This window comes from Chiloscyllium punctatum, chromosome 12 (genome assembly GCF_047496795.1).
Source record: "Chiloscyllium punctatum isolate Juve2018m chromosome 12, sChiPun1.3, whole genome shotgun sequence".
Taxonomy (NCBI): Eukaryota; Metazoa; Chordata; class Chondrichthyes; order Orectolobiformes; family Hemiscylliidae; genus Chiloscyllium; species Chiloscyllium punctatum.
Genome location: NC_092750.1, coordinates 6,900,835 through 6,915,354, shown reverse-complemented (window position 1 = coordinate 6,915,354; position 14,520 = coordinate 6,900,835). Strand labels below are relative to the sequence as shown.

Here is a 14,520-nt window from a genome sequence, read left to right as displayed (position 1 = left end):
TTTTGGTGTCCTAGTCAGGATTCACTTAAGGTTAACATGCAGATTCAGTTGGTAGTTAGGAATACAAGTGCAATGTTAGCATTCATTTCAAGATGGCAAGAATGTAAGAGCAGAGATGTACTGCTGAGGCTTTATAAGGCTCTGGTCAGGACACGTTTGGAATATTGTGAACTGTTTTGGGCTCTGTATCTAAGGAAGGATATGCTGAATTTGGAAGGGATCCAAAGGAGGTTTACAAGAATTATCCCAGGGATAAAGGATTTGTCATGTGAGGAGTGACTGAGGATTGTGTACTCGATGAAGTTTAGAAGGATGGGGGGGGGGGGGGTATCTGACTGAACCTCCAGAATACTGAGAGGCCTGGACAAAGTGGAGATGTTTCCACTTGTAGGAGAGACTTGCACCTGAAAGCACAACCTGAGAGTGAAGGAATGACTCTTCAGAACAGATGATGGGAAACTTCTTCAACTGGAGTGTGGTGCATCTGTGGAGTCATTGCCATAGATGGCTGTAGAGGCCAACTCATTGAGTGTATTTAAATTGAAGATAGACAGATTCTTGATTAGTGAGGGGACCAAGGGGTTGTGGTGTCCCCCTTTGTCTGTTTGTGTGGATACCAGTGATAGTTGCTCATGTCTTTTGGTGGCTAGTTGGTGCTCACGTACCCTAGTGGCTAATTTCCTGCCGGTTTGTCCGGTATAATGTTTGTTGCTGCCCTTGCGGGGTATTTTGTTTATTACGTTTGTTCTGGTGGCTGTAGGTATGGGGTCTTTAACTTCATCAGTAGTTGTTTTAGTAGGTTTGTGGCCAATGGGCTGGAATAGTCTGGTGGTCATCTCTGAAATATCCCTGATGTATGGTAGGGTGACTCGAGTCTCTGAACATTACATTGGACAATTCGGCAGGAAACTAGCCACCGGGATACACACACACTAACTAGCCACCCAAAGACATGACCAATTATCACTGATATCCGAACACACAGATGAACAGGGGCACCAGTTTGACTGGGACAGGCCAAACATAGACACACACAAGAATTCCCAGAGGCATGGCATTCAAACCAGAACTCCATTAACAAACATATAGACCTGGACCCCATTTAACAACCTCCATGGGGCAGAACCGGAGATGTTATCAACACGACCACAACAAACGGAGACAGATAAATATGAGGTGGGACAGAACACCAGCGCTTCACCAGAGGCTCACTGATTACGTTACCGAGCATGGTGACGAAACGTCTGAGAACGAACCCAGCAGCTCAGCGAACAAACCCACAACCCCATCCACAGCCGCAGCTCAACCTTAACTTTGCTTTCAGTCGGTTTGATCAGGGAGGACCTGTACCTCCTCCCGGGCGGCAGGTGGCGCTCTGATGGGCCGGTTGCACAATGGTGGGCGGACCTGTACCTCCTCCTGGGCGGCAGGCGGCGCTCCGATGGGCCGGTTGCACAATGGTGGGCGGACCAGTACCTCCTCCCGGGCGGCAGGCGGCGCTCCGATGGGCCGGTTGCACAATGGTGAGCGGACCTGTACCTCCTCCCGGGCGGCAGGCGGCGCTCTGATGGGCCGGTTGTACAATGGTGGGCGGACCTGTACCTCCTCCCGGGCGGCAGGAGGCGCTCTGATGGGCCGGTTGTACAATGGTGGGCGGACCTGTACCTCCTCCCGGGCGGCAGGCGGCGCTCCGATGGGCCGGTTGCACAATGGTGGGCGGACCTGTACCTCCTCCCGGGCGGCAGGCGGCGCTCTGATGGGCCGGTTGCACAATGGTGGGCGGACCTGTACCTCCTCCCGGGCGGCAGGCGGCGCTCTGATGGTCCGGTTGTACAATGGTGGGCGGACCTGTACCTCCTCCCGGGCGGCAGGCGGCGCTCCGATGGGCCGGTTGTACAATGGTGGGCGGACCTGTACCTCCTCCCGGGCGGCAGGCGGCGCTCTGACGGCAGTGGGCTGTGTTTACATTCGAAGTGTTCGCAAGCACCACCTATCGAGGGGACCTCACTGACTTGAGCTTTAAGTAATAAATAATAAAACAACACGGGGCTCCGGGGTAACGGAGTGGATGCATCGATACCCAGTCTCAGCGAAGGAGAGAGATGGACACGAGCGAGTTATTCACCAGCTGCAGGAAGGGGGAACTCTCCAGAGTTCGGTGAGTGCGGCTGAGGCCCAACTGCAGTCAGTCAGTGCGGGGTACGGCCCTGAGGGAGGTGGGCACAGGGGAAACCGGGCAACGGGGTGGGGAGGAAGAGGAGGGTGGGGGAGGAAGAGGAGGGTGGGGGAGGAAGAGGAGGGTGGGGTGGGGGGGGGGACGGGAGGAGACGTGAGGAGGGAGGGAGGGAGGGGAGAGGGGTGTGAGGGGGGAAGAGGAGGTGGGGGAGGGATGGGGAGGAGATGTGAGGAGGGAGGTAGGGGAGAGGGGTGTGAGGAGGGAGGTAGGGGAGAGGGGTGTGAGGAGGGAGGTAGGGGAGAGGGGTGTGAGGAGGGAGGTAGGGGAGAGGGGTGTGAGGAGGGAGGTAGGGGAGAGGGGTGTGAGGAGGGAGGTAGGGGAGAGGGGTGTGAGGAGGGAGGTAGGGGAGAGGGGTGTGAGGAGGGAGGTAGGGGAGAGGGGTGTGAGGAGGGAGGTAGGGGAGAGGGGTGTGAGGAGGGAGGTAGGGGAGAGGGGTGTGGGGAGGGAGGTAGGGGAGGGAGGTAGGGGAGAGGGGTGTGGGGAGGGAGGTAGGGGAGAGGGGTGTGGGGAGGGAGGGGGCATTGGCCTGATTGAGAGGTCTAGTAAAATTTGCCCCTTTCACCTTAAACCTATGCCCTCTTCACCTTAAACCTATGCCCTCTTCACCTTAAACCTATGCCCTCTTCACCTTAAACCTATGCCCTCTATGTTTTGTCTCCCCTACCCTGGGAAAAGACCATGGCTATTTGTCTAATCTATGCCCATATTTTATACACCTTTATAAGGTTACCCCTCAGCCTTCCACACTCCAAGGAAAAAGTTCCCAGCCTAATCAGCCTCTCCTTATAACTCAAGCTCTCTAGTCTCGCCAATATCTTTCTAAATTTTTTTTGCATCCTTTCCATTTAAAAAAAATCCTTCTGGGGGAAATGACCAGAGTTGTACGCAGCACTCCAAATGTGGCCTCACCAATGCCTTGTACAGCTGTAACATGACGTCCCACCTCCTGTACTCGATGCTTTGACCAATGAAGGCAATTTTGTCAAATGCCATCTTCACCACTCTGTCTACCTGTGATGTGACTTTCAAGGAACTATGTACCTGCACCTTTAGGTCTCTCTGTTCGGCAACACTCCCCAGGGCCCAACAATTAACTGTGTAAGTCCTGCACTGGTTTGTCTTACCAAAATGCAATGCCTGGCATTTATCCAAATTAAGGACCGTCTGCAATTGATCAGGATCCCATTGTACTCTTAGATAACCATCTTCACTTTCCACTATATCACCAATTTTGATGTCATCTAAATAACCATGCATCCTATATTCTCCAAATCATTTATATAAATGAACAGTGGACTTGGAAAGTTGGTTTTGGAAAGGAGAGATGGTGAAAGAATTTACAGCTGACATTGTTGTGGTGCAGGGATAGAGGGGAGGGCGAAGGGGAGGGGAAGAGAAGTGTGAGGGAGAATTGGGGAGGGAAAGGAAGGGGGACATTGGGGGAGGGGGAGGGAGAAGGCCAAAAGGGGATGGGATGGTGAGGGAAGAGGAATGTAGAGGAAGGAAGGAGAAGGGGAGGGACAGAAGATTGGGAGAAGGGGAGCAAAGATTTCAGTGGGGCAGATTGGAGGTAGGGGGAGAGGCGATGATAATAGGGAGTGGGGAGAAAGATGAGAAGGTGGTAGGGGCTGTGTAGGGGAGGAGAAGAGATGGAGTGGTGGGAGGTGATGAGAAGGGGGGGCCGGTATAGGAGGAAGGACCTGCCAATGCTGAATTTTGGTTCCTTAGTATTGGTGAGTTTAGAAGATGATCAGGAACAACAGCAGCTCTTGACACTGGTATGAAAGAGAAGGTAAAGTTGCCTTAGTCCTACTGACTAAGGACTGCTCTCTTATTAGATAGAGGCGAGTTGTGGTGGTTTAACTTGAGGTTCACCATACTTCAGGCAAGATCCTGAGAAGGAGACTCCTTCATGATAACCTTAGCCAGTTTAGGTGCTGTGTGTGTACCTGGTCTTTCTGTCTGCAAGGAACAGGGCATTGTGTATTAGTGTACATAGCTTACAGTGCATGCAAGTGTGTCACACTGAAAACTCCACTATCTTAAGCATAATTCCTTGCATATTCAGGATTATTGAGTAAACATTGTCTAGTTGCACTTCACATTTAATGTTAGACACTGTTGCAAAGTCTATAAATAGGGGTTGGTTGGATATAGGCAGTATCTTCTTTGTTGCAAACAGCTGAAGGGATGTGCTGTTGATTCGATCCAGAAGTCTTTCAGACCTGGCATTGCAGTCGCACTGAAATTCATATATCGTATTATTAATTTGAAATCTTCTTAACCTGAGGCTGAATCCTGGTAATGGTGAAAAGCTTTGACAAAATGTTTATTGTTTTCAGCAGTGCTCAAACTCTGTCCTACCAAGTAACTGTTTGTAAATTTATAATGCAGCAGCTGGGGAACACTTAATTGAGAAACAAAACAGTGCTGAAAATCTGAAATGAAAACAAATACAGACTGGAAATACTTCGCACATCAAGCAGCATCAGTGGGGGAATCAACCTTTCAATTCGACCTGAAACAGTAGTTGTTTCTCTCTCTACAGATGCTGCCTGACTTGCTGAGTATTTCCAGCAATGTTTGTATTAGCTTCTGGAGCAGATCAGTACAAAATATTATCCTCTGTTAAGCTGTCAAGTAACCGAAGACTGGTTGAATCCTCCAGAGTGAGTCTGTCACAATCTTGAGTGTATTGATTACAATGGCGTTAATTCAGGCAAACCTGATCTGGCTGTTCAGTTTCATGGGAGTTGAGCTGTGATAATTAGCTGCTCTAGCTTTTGGCCAGTGCCTTGGACTGTTGGCAAAAGTCCAAAGAAGTTACAGTGTGGGCTAAATAATTGCAAAAGTCATTTGTTCGTTAATTTCCTGGAATTTCTACATTAGTGATGAGCTGTTCCGACCTGGTGTAAGATTTCCACAAGTTCGAACGTTTTTTGTAAACTGTTGTTACTTGTCACTTAAATGGATGTTTGCCATAATATAGAGAGTAGCAGAGTTAGACCATTGGGTCAACTCTACTCTACTCCTCCCTTCTCCCTATTACCTTTGTTCCCCTTACTAATCAAGAACCTGCTTATCTCTGTCTTTAATGCAGCCCTGTAGGGCAATGAGATCCACAGATTCAGCGTCCTCTAGCTGAAGAAATTCCTTGTCAACTCCGTTTGAAAGGGCTGCCCCCTTCACTCTGAGGCTGTGCCCTCGGGTCCCAGTCTCTCTCACTGGAGAAAACATTTTCTCCACATCCACTCTATCCAGGCTTGTCAGAATCCTCTAAGTTTCAATCAGATCCCTCATCATCCTCCTAAATTCTATCAAGTACAGACACAGAATTTTCAACCACTCCTCATATGACAAGCCCTTCGTCCCCGGGATCAATCTTGTGAATCTTTTCTGGCTCCCCCTCCAACATCAGCATATCCTTCCTTAGATTTAATTTGAGTTATTGTTCTCACATGTATCGAGATACAATGAAAGTATTGTTTTGTGTATTGTGCAGTCAGATCATACTGTATAAAGTGCACCAGGTAGCAGGACAGAGTGCAAAATACACTTTTACAGATACAGGGTCCAAAACCACACTCAGTATTCCAAATGTGATCTCACTGGAGCCTTATACAGCCTCTACAGTACATCCCTGCTCTTGTATTCTAGTCCTCTTGAAATGAATGCTAACATTTCATTTGCTTTCCTAACTTTCAACTGAACCTATCTGTTAACCAGAAGAGAATTCGTTACTGGGACTTGTAGGGCCAGATTTCTTCCTACCTCATAATTTCACACTTCCCACAGTCTGGTCCAGCTGCCACTTTTTTGCCCACTCTCCTGTCCATTTTCTTCTGTAGACTCCTCACTTTCTCAACACTACCTGTCCCTCCACCTCATGTCATCTGCAAACTTAGCAACAATGCCCTCAGTTCCTTTGCCCAGATTGTTAATGTTTAGCCTAAATAGTTGTGGTCCCAACACTGACCTCTGTGGAACAACACAAGTCACTGGCTGCAACCTGAAAATGGCTCCTTTATCCCCATTCTCTGCTTCCTGCCAGTCGGCCAATCCTCTATCCACACCATTATTTGCCCCTAATACCACGGGCACTTATTTAGCACCCTTCCGTGTGGCACCTTGTCAAAATCCATCTGGAGATCTACACAGATCACTAGCCATTTGTTATTAAATACTGAGAATTAATAGGTGTCATCCTTGAAGGATTGCAAACAGAATGTTGCCTATAATTTAAAGGCAGCTTAACGGAGGGAAAATGTGGATTCTGATGTGATGATGCATTCCAGCCAGCCTAGTCACCCCTTGTCTTAACAGTGGATGTCACATCTCTTGGAAGCGAAAGTGAGGACTGCAGATGCTGGAGATTAGAGTTGAGTGTGGTGCTGAAAAAACGCAGCAGGTCAGACAGCATCTGAGGAGCAGGAGAATCAATATTTTGGGCAAAAGCCCTTCATCAGGAATGAGGCTCAGGAATTCCTGTTGAAGGGCCTATGCCTGAAATGTCGACTCTCCTCCTCGGATGCTGCCTGACCTTCTGTGCTTTTCCAGCACCACACTTTTCGACTCTGATCTCGGGAGCAATCCCACAAGGAAGCTTTGCAACTTGACTGCTCCCTTCCGGATCAGTTGAATAAAGTTCAGGATCACAGGACAGGGGGAGCTGCCAAAAAATAAAAAGCAACCTCCCCTTTTTATTTGTTGAGCTTTACAAGAGTCAAACTAGAGTCATACAGCATGGAAATAGACCCTTCAGTCCATCTCGTCTATGCTTACCAAGTTTCCCAACTAGTCCCACTTGCCTGGGTGTGGCCCATTTCCTGCTAAACCTTCCTGTTCCTGTACCTGTTCAAATGTCTTTTAAATGTTGTAACTGCACCTGCATCCACCACTTCCTCTGGTGGTTCATTCTACAGACGAACCACCGTCTGTGTGGAAAAAGTTGCCCCTCGGGTCTCTTTTTTTAAAATTAAGCGCTGTATCTTTGAACTCCCATATTCTCGGGAAAAGACCTTTTGCTATTCTCCTTATCAATGTTTGTGATGATTTTATAAACTTCTATAAGATTGCCACTCAACTTGCTACGTTCTAAGGAAAACTATCCAGTCTCTCCTTATAACTAGATACATTTAAAGTCTATGAAGAAGCCAGCAAAGAAATTTAAGCTGTGATTTCTGTCATTGTCCTGTGCCCTGATTTACCAGTGGACAGGTTGACTTACCTTTTTTGAGAATGGTAGCTGTAGGCTGTGAAGAGGATTCAGAAACTTGAGTGGTGCTCCCAGCTGTGAATCTGGTTCCTCACAGTTCAGTATTTATGTGTGGAAAGGGCTGTACGATTCCTGTCTGCTAATTTTGGTGGAGGGCAGATAGTTCTGACCAGACTCTAGGTGAGGTTCCCTAACTGTGAAGCTCCTGGGTGAGGGATGAACTGACTTCCCTTCTTTATTCACCCACCTTCTTGGTTGGTTTCAATGAGGCTAGTTTAGGAAGTGTCCCTTCCTTTATGAACTTTTGTCTGAGACCAGTTGAACTTGCGTTTAAAGAGCCAGTTTAATCAGGCTTTCATGACTTAACAATAAATAAATCTTTTAATAACTAAGTGACAAGAATAGTAAGGCAGTCCATATACAGGATTAGAAATTGTGTCCAGAAAGAGAAAATTCTTTCTTTTAAAAGTGTCAGTCTGTCTTGTTTCTGGAGAATGAGTAATTGCATGTTGCTGCTGTTGCAGTGGAGATTACCAGTAACATTTACAGTGGTAGCTTCACCGCTTGGTTGAGATTCCGTAGCTCTGATTCCTTTTGACTGATTGTCTCACTCTCACTATTGAAATTCGGAGAATCCTTTTGATGTCCTGTTCCCTATAACCACTGAGTGAGAAAATGTCTTCCTTTACCTGCAGCTAAGGGGTGATGAGAGGATAGTTCTGTGATTTTTGCCCTTCACGGTACACACACAAACCTAGACCGGTACCCAGGAGAACTTTCAGTCCCACTTGACCATTCCGGTAAAAACGAAGCTGGCTTTTCAATTCCTATTCTTGGTGCATGCTTCAAAGGGAAAAACACCAAAAGTAGACTCTGCAGTTTGGGACATAATGTGTAGGAAGACATCAGCCCCTCTGTTCTTTTGTGGTCACAAAAGCTCACAGTTCCCATCTTGACTTGAGGAACTCTTGTTTGAAGTTTCCTGTCCATCTGTAGGTGTGACATACTGTGGTGTTCTCTCTCTCTCTCTCTCTCTCTCTCTCTCTCTCTCTCTCTCTCTCTCTTTTTCTCTCTCTCTTTCTTTCTTTCTCTTTCTCTTTCTCTTTCTCTCTCTCTCTCTCTGTCTCTCTCCTCTCTTTCTCTCTTTATCTCTCTGCCGTTCCTTTCTGTTTCACCCCTCTTTTAAACGAAGACATTTTGGAATTAGAAGTTAAAAATGTCTACAGTACTTTGGTGTCTGACCAGTGGCTGTGACAAAGTGGATGAGGCTGTACACTCTCATCTCAGTAGGAAGGTTCTGATAAATTTAGGACACTCCAGCATATTAACATAATATGCACGTTTGGTCTTTCTGTGTGTACATTTTACCACCACTCAGCTCTCGTGCTGTTTCAGGAAAGAACTACACAAACTTCTGCTTATTTCACATCGACATTAGTTAGGACAGATTCACACTGCCTTGCAAGTAGCACATTTTGTTATAATGAGGTGTATGTTAAGTGACTGCAGCAGGACTGTCCGTATTAAAGCAATTTTAAAAAGTAGCCATTTCTTTAGTGCCTTTCCCAACCTCAGGGCATCACAATAACTATAGCCAGTGGCCACCTTCAGGTAATTATGTACTTCTGAGGCTGAGTTACTGTATTCCAAAATGAGATTGGTTTATGGTGAGAGGGGAAAGGTTTAAAAAAGTCCTGAGGGGTCGCTTTTTCACGCAGAGGGTGATGCATGTCTGGAAAGGGCTGCCAGAGGAAGTGGTGGAGCTGAGAATGATTGCAGTGTTTAACAGGCATGTGGATGGGTATGTGAATTGGAAGGGTTTAGGATTAGATTACTTACAGTGCGGAAGCGGGTCCTTCGGCCTAACAAGTCCACAGCGACCTTCCGAACAGCAACCCACCCAGACCCATTCCCCTACATTTACCCCTGACTGATGCACCGAACACTACGGGCAATTTAGCATGGCCAAATCACCTAACCTGCACATCTTTGGACTGTGGGAAGAAACCGGAGCACCCGGCGGAAACTCACGCAGACACGGGGAGAATGTACAAACTCCACACAGACAGTCACCCAAGGCTGGAATTGAACCTGGGACCCTGGTACTGTGAGGCAGCAGTGCTAACCACTGAGCCACCGTGCCGATATGGGCCGAATTTTAACAGATGGGACTAGGTCAGATTGGGATGAATGGTCAGCGTGGATGAGTTGGACCAATAACTCTGTTTCAATGCTGTATGACTCTACATTTGGCAGCCAACTTATTACACAGCGTGATCTCAAACAGAATTGTAATAATAGACAATCTGTTTTAATGACATTGGTTGAAGAAGAACGTTTGGCTACAGCCCCCTTTTTTTGAGTAGGGCTCATGACGATATGTTTCACAGATTCAAAAGTTGCTTAGTCTTCTGCTTAAGAGTGATTCTTGTTAAAAGTAACCTACATTTTCAAACTCTTGCAATTGGTGTTACAAAAATGTTCTGAAGAATAATGTGGAGTGGATGTGATATAATTAAGATGCAGCATCTTATTATACAAGGTTTTACACAGGCCCTTCAGCCCAACTCGTCCATGTTGACAAGGTTTCCTAAACTAAACAAGTCTCGTTCGCCTGCGATTGGCCCATATCCCTCTAAACCTTTCCTATCCATTTACCAGTCCTAACGTAGTTTAAATGTTGTAATTGTACCTGCCTCTACCACTTCCTCTGGCAGCTTGTTCCATATAAGCACCATCCTCTGTGTGGAAAAGTTTAACTGCACCTGTACTATATAGATAATCCGCCACCACACATTTTTCAAATGATTTCAGCATTTTTTAATAAATGCTAATTCATATTTGTGTTTGAGATTTTATCATGCCTGCTTCCTTCCACACTCATCAATATGAAGCATGAAAATAATTGCTGGGTGATGTGAAAAAGCTGCCTGGTGTACAAACATCTGGCACTCTTTTGATGATTCATCCTCTTGAGAAGGCTATCTTGTACTCCCAACTTCTTCGCAGCCATTTAGAGGCACGGACTTGTGCTCGGACGTAGTTTCACAGGTGTCAGCAATCCTTGTTCACGATGTTTAATTTGGGAGGCAAAACAGCATGAAATTCTATTCTTGTATTTCCTGGCACCTACATGCTGGACATCCTGGTACATCATTGAGCAATTCTGTGCTGCACAGAAGGCGGCCATCTTGCTTTATTGTATTTGTGCCAGCACTTTGAAACAATTATTCAAGTAGCTCCATTCCTCTTCTCTTTGCCCATTGGCCTGCAATTCTTTTTACCTTCACTTTGGCAGCAGTTAAGAGCATAAAATGTTGAATCATCTTACTCTCCCTTCCCTGAGGCCCATTTCAGGATTTGAATGCAGCTTGGCATTCCAAGTTATTTTTGGGGTGATTAACATGTTGTAGTAACTGTAGCTGTCATAACATGAAAAAGTTTGCTTGCAATATTGGTGTAAGAGTACCTAATGTTATAATAACATTGTTCTTATGGTACAGTATCTCAGGATTCAGATTGAGATTGTTGTTGGAGCTAAACCTTTTTTCTGTTCCCAAACCTTCTTGCGAATTTAGTAATCTGAGTCAATCACTTCTCAAGAATTGGTGTCACTTCTATTGTTAGCATTTTCCTCTAGAACATCCGTTGGCAAGAGGAAATACAGAAAAAGAACTGGAGAAAGGAATGCCAGCACTCTCAAAGCTAAGGAACAATTTGGCTTGATTTATTGTCACATGCACGAAGTACAGTGAAAAGTTTTGTTTTGTGAGCAGTACAGGCAGATCATAGCAAACAAGGACATACAGATCATAGGATGCTGACAGAGTGGAGCATACAGGGTTACAATTGCACGGGGGGTGGGGGGGCACAAAGCAAGATCAACATTATTTGAAGTTAGAGAGGTCTATTCTTGAGCTGTTCTTGAAACTGTTGGTCCATATGTTCAAACTTTAATATCATGTTTCCGTTCAGGCTTCTTGCATCATCGAGGACCCCTCCCTCCCTGGTAATGCTCTCTTCCAACCTCTTCTGCCTGATAGAAGTTGGAAGAGAGCACTACCAAGGTGGGGCAGGGGTCCTTGATGATGATGGAAGCCGTTCAATGACAATGAAAGATGTAGATGTAGTCCATGGATGGGAGATTGGCTTGTATGATGGTCTGGGCTGTGCACACAATTTTCTATAGTTTCTTACAGTCCTGGGTAGATCAGTTGTCACACCAAGCTGTAATGTACCAAGGTAGAGTGCATTATATGGTCCATCTGTCAAAGTTGATGAGGGTTCTTCTGGATGTGCCAAATCTCCTCAGCCTCCTGAGGAAGAAGAGGCATTATTGTGTCGCCTTGATGGTCGCATCTACATGGGAGGACCATGGCAGATCGTTGGTTATTGTCACTCCTAGGAACTTGACGCTCTCGGCCCCCTCCAATTCCACTTCCCGGAAACACTTGTCAAATGTGTGATGGGAGAAGTGGCTCAGGGACCCACAGAACCCATGACCAGTACCACAGAGTTTCCTGGGTGGACAATCACAGTCGTTAGTGAGGGACTGCTGATAATGCACATGAATGCTAGCATTTTGTGGATATAGCATGAGGATCCTTCAACCTTCCGGTACTGCAGCTTTCCACAGTCTTTCTCTATTTAAATAATATTCAGCTTCTCTATTCTTCCTGCCAAATTCCTGCCTATTTTTCTGCATTCTATTCCATCTTCCATGTTTTTGCCCACTCACTTAATGTGTATCTCTGTGCCCTGTAGACATTGTGTTATCCTCTCTGCTTGCCTTCCCACTATCTTTTTATCATCGTCATAAATGTAAAACCCTTTGGCATCATCACAGTTCAAAGTACTTCTGAGATCTGAAAATTTTGAAATTGTACCTCCACCCCAATCTAGGATGTCATGAATATCATGAATAGTCATAGTCCTTGTACTGACACCAAGAGAACCCCATTTATATAGTCTTCCTGTAGTCCAAAAACCAACTGTTCACTACTACTGTTTCCTTTTCTCACTTCGCCATCTTTGTGTCCAACTGCCATGGACCTTTATCATGATTATAGATATGTCCCTGCTCCCTCGATTCTCACTGAAAGTTTGTGTCTAATTTTCAAACCTTAAGTTGGCCTCACAGTGGGAAAATGTTTGGGAATCACTATATGAATAATTATTATCTATTACTAGAGTTTGCAATTAAGGACAGAGTAACTAACCATGTTGAAAGTCTTCCATTGATTAGAAAGGGCCAGCCATAGTTCTGTGTTTTTTAAAATTTAACCTATTATTTTCTTATCAACCAGTTCAGAAATGTTGTTATACATGTCTAGAGCAGGTGGGACTTGAACACAGGTCTTCCGGTCCAGGGGTAGGGACACTCGCTGCATCACAGGAGGACCCTCAGCTTGGATTTGTGAAGAAGAAGAGGCCTTGCTTGATGAATCAGATAGACCTTAATCAACTCTTCAAAAAAAAATGCATTTAATGTTATTTGTATGGACTTCCAAAAAGCATTCAATGAAGTCAGTCATAAGAAATAGTGAGCTAAGATCGAAACCCGTGCAACTTATGTCAAATTATTGACCTCTTTGGGAAATAGAGTAGAGATAATGACTCTGATGATGTGACCAGTGGTGCCCCACAAGAATCTGTCACTTCATCTGTTTGCTATATTTTATAATTACTTAGCCAAGGTATTGCATCAATGGTTTGCTGATGGCATACAGGTGGAATTTCAAATGGTTAAAGATAGAAGCATAAGATTAGAGATGTTAGTCAATTAACTGCATGCACAAAATGGTTGCATATGGATTTCAAGGTTGGCAAACATGTGATTATCCACTTAGGGCCAACAAAAGGTATGGAATGCAGCGGCTTCCAATTGGAGGATGTTATAAATGGTGCTGGTACAAAGACACTTGGGAATTGAAGTGCAAAAGTACTTAAAATGTCATGGGCAGGGACTGAAAAGTCAAGTGGACTGATAATCCTGATATCTAGAAAGCAAGAATGTTAGGAGGTAGATGTGCTTCAGCGGTACAAAGCCCTGATGAGATCAGACGAGGAGTTAATGTGAATAGTTCTGAGCACTATACTTTCTGAAGGATATATTGGCCTTGGGTGGAGTGCAGTGTTGTGGCTGTCGGTTTGAGACTGTAGAAGAGGTTGAGAGTGAAGTTGTAAATGTTCTGGTGAAGACTTGGAGAAAATGAGTACAGGGTGTAGCTTCATAATCAGCACTGTCTGGTCCAAGAACCTTTGTGGTCTAACTGGTACTGCCAGTTTTCCCCCTCGAGGCTGTGCACCAATTTTTATTCTTTTTATTTTACTTCTGGCACACCTTTATCCAGTTTCGATGCTGTTAATCCTTTTCTAATATCCAATTGGAAAATCATTCATCCATTGATACAAGTGGCGGTGTGGTCTTTACTCTGAAAGTGGTTGTGCATAGAGCATATCTGATCTTCTGGCCCAGCTACAGTGCTGAACCTGTGGAGTGGCATGGTATGACCTGCAGTCTCAGGTGCAATAATATTATAGTAACAAAAGAATAGGAGATAATCTCATGAATGCGTAAGAGGCTTTCATTAGCAGGGGAAATAGAAATTAAGAACCACGAGGTTATGCTGCAGCTCTATAAAGCCCTGGTTAGACCACACTTGGAATATTGTGTTCAGTTCTGGTCGGCCCATAATAGGAAGGATGTGGAATCCTTAGAGAGAGTGCGAGGAGATTTGTCACTAATTGCTGCCTGGACTGGAGGGCATGTCTTATGAAGGAAGGTTGAAGGAGCTAGGGCTTTTTTCATTGGAGTTTAGAAAGATGTGAGGTGACTTGATAAAGGTGTACAAGATGGAGGGACATAGATAGAGTGGATAGCCAGAGACTTTTCCCCATGACAGAAATGGCTATCACGAGGGGGCATAATTTTAAGGTGATTGGAGGAAGATTTAGAGGAGATGTCAGAGGTTGGTTCTTCACTCTGAGTGGTGGGTGCGTGGAATGTACTGCCAGCAGTGGTGGTAGAGTCAGATACATTAGGGGCATTTGAGCAATTCTTGGATAG

At 45.4% G+C, this 14,520-nt stretch overlaps 1 protein-coding gene across 1 annotated transcript in view; it reads left to right on the top strand.

Moving 5' to 3' along the window:
• Window positions 1-1,962: 1,962 nt before the first annotated feature.
• abtb1 (ankyrin repeat and BTB (POZ) domain containing 1) overlaps window positions 1,963-14,520 on the top strand; it is a 65,024-nt gene continuing 52,466 nt past the window's right edge. Inside the window, exon 1 of the mRNA XM_072581802.1 lies at window positions 1,963-2,158. Within this exon, the coding sequence (XP_072437903.1) occupies window positions 2,103-2,158 (56 nt within the window). The 5' untranslated portion in view covers window positions 1,963-2,102. The remainder of the gene's footprint in view (window positions 2,159-14,520) is intronic.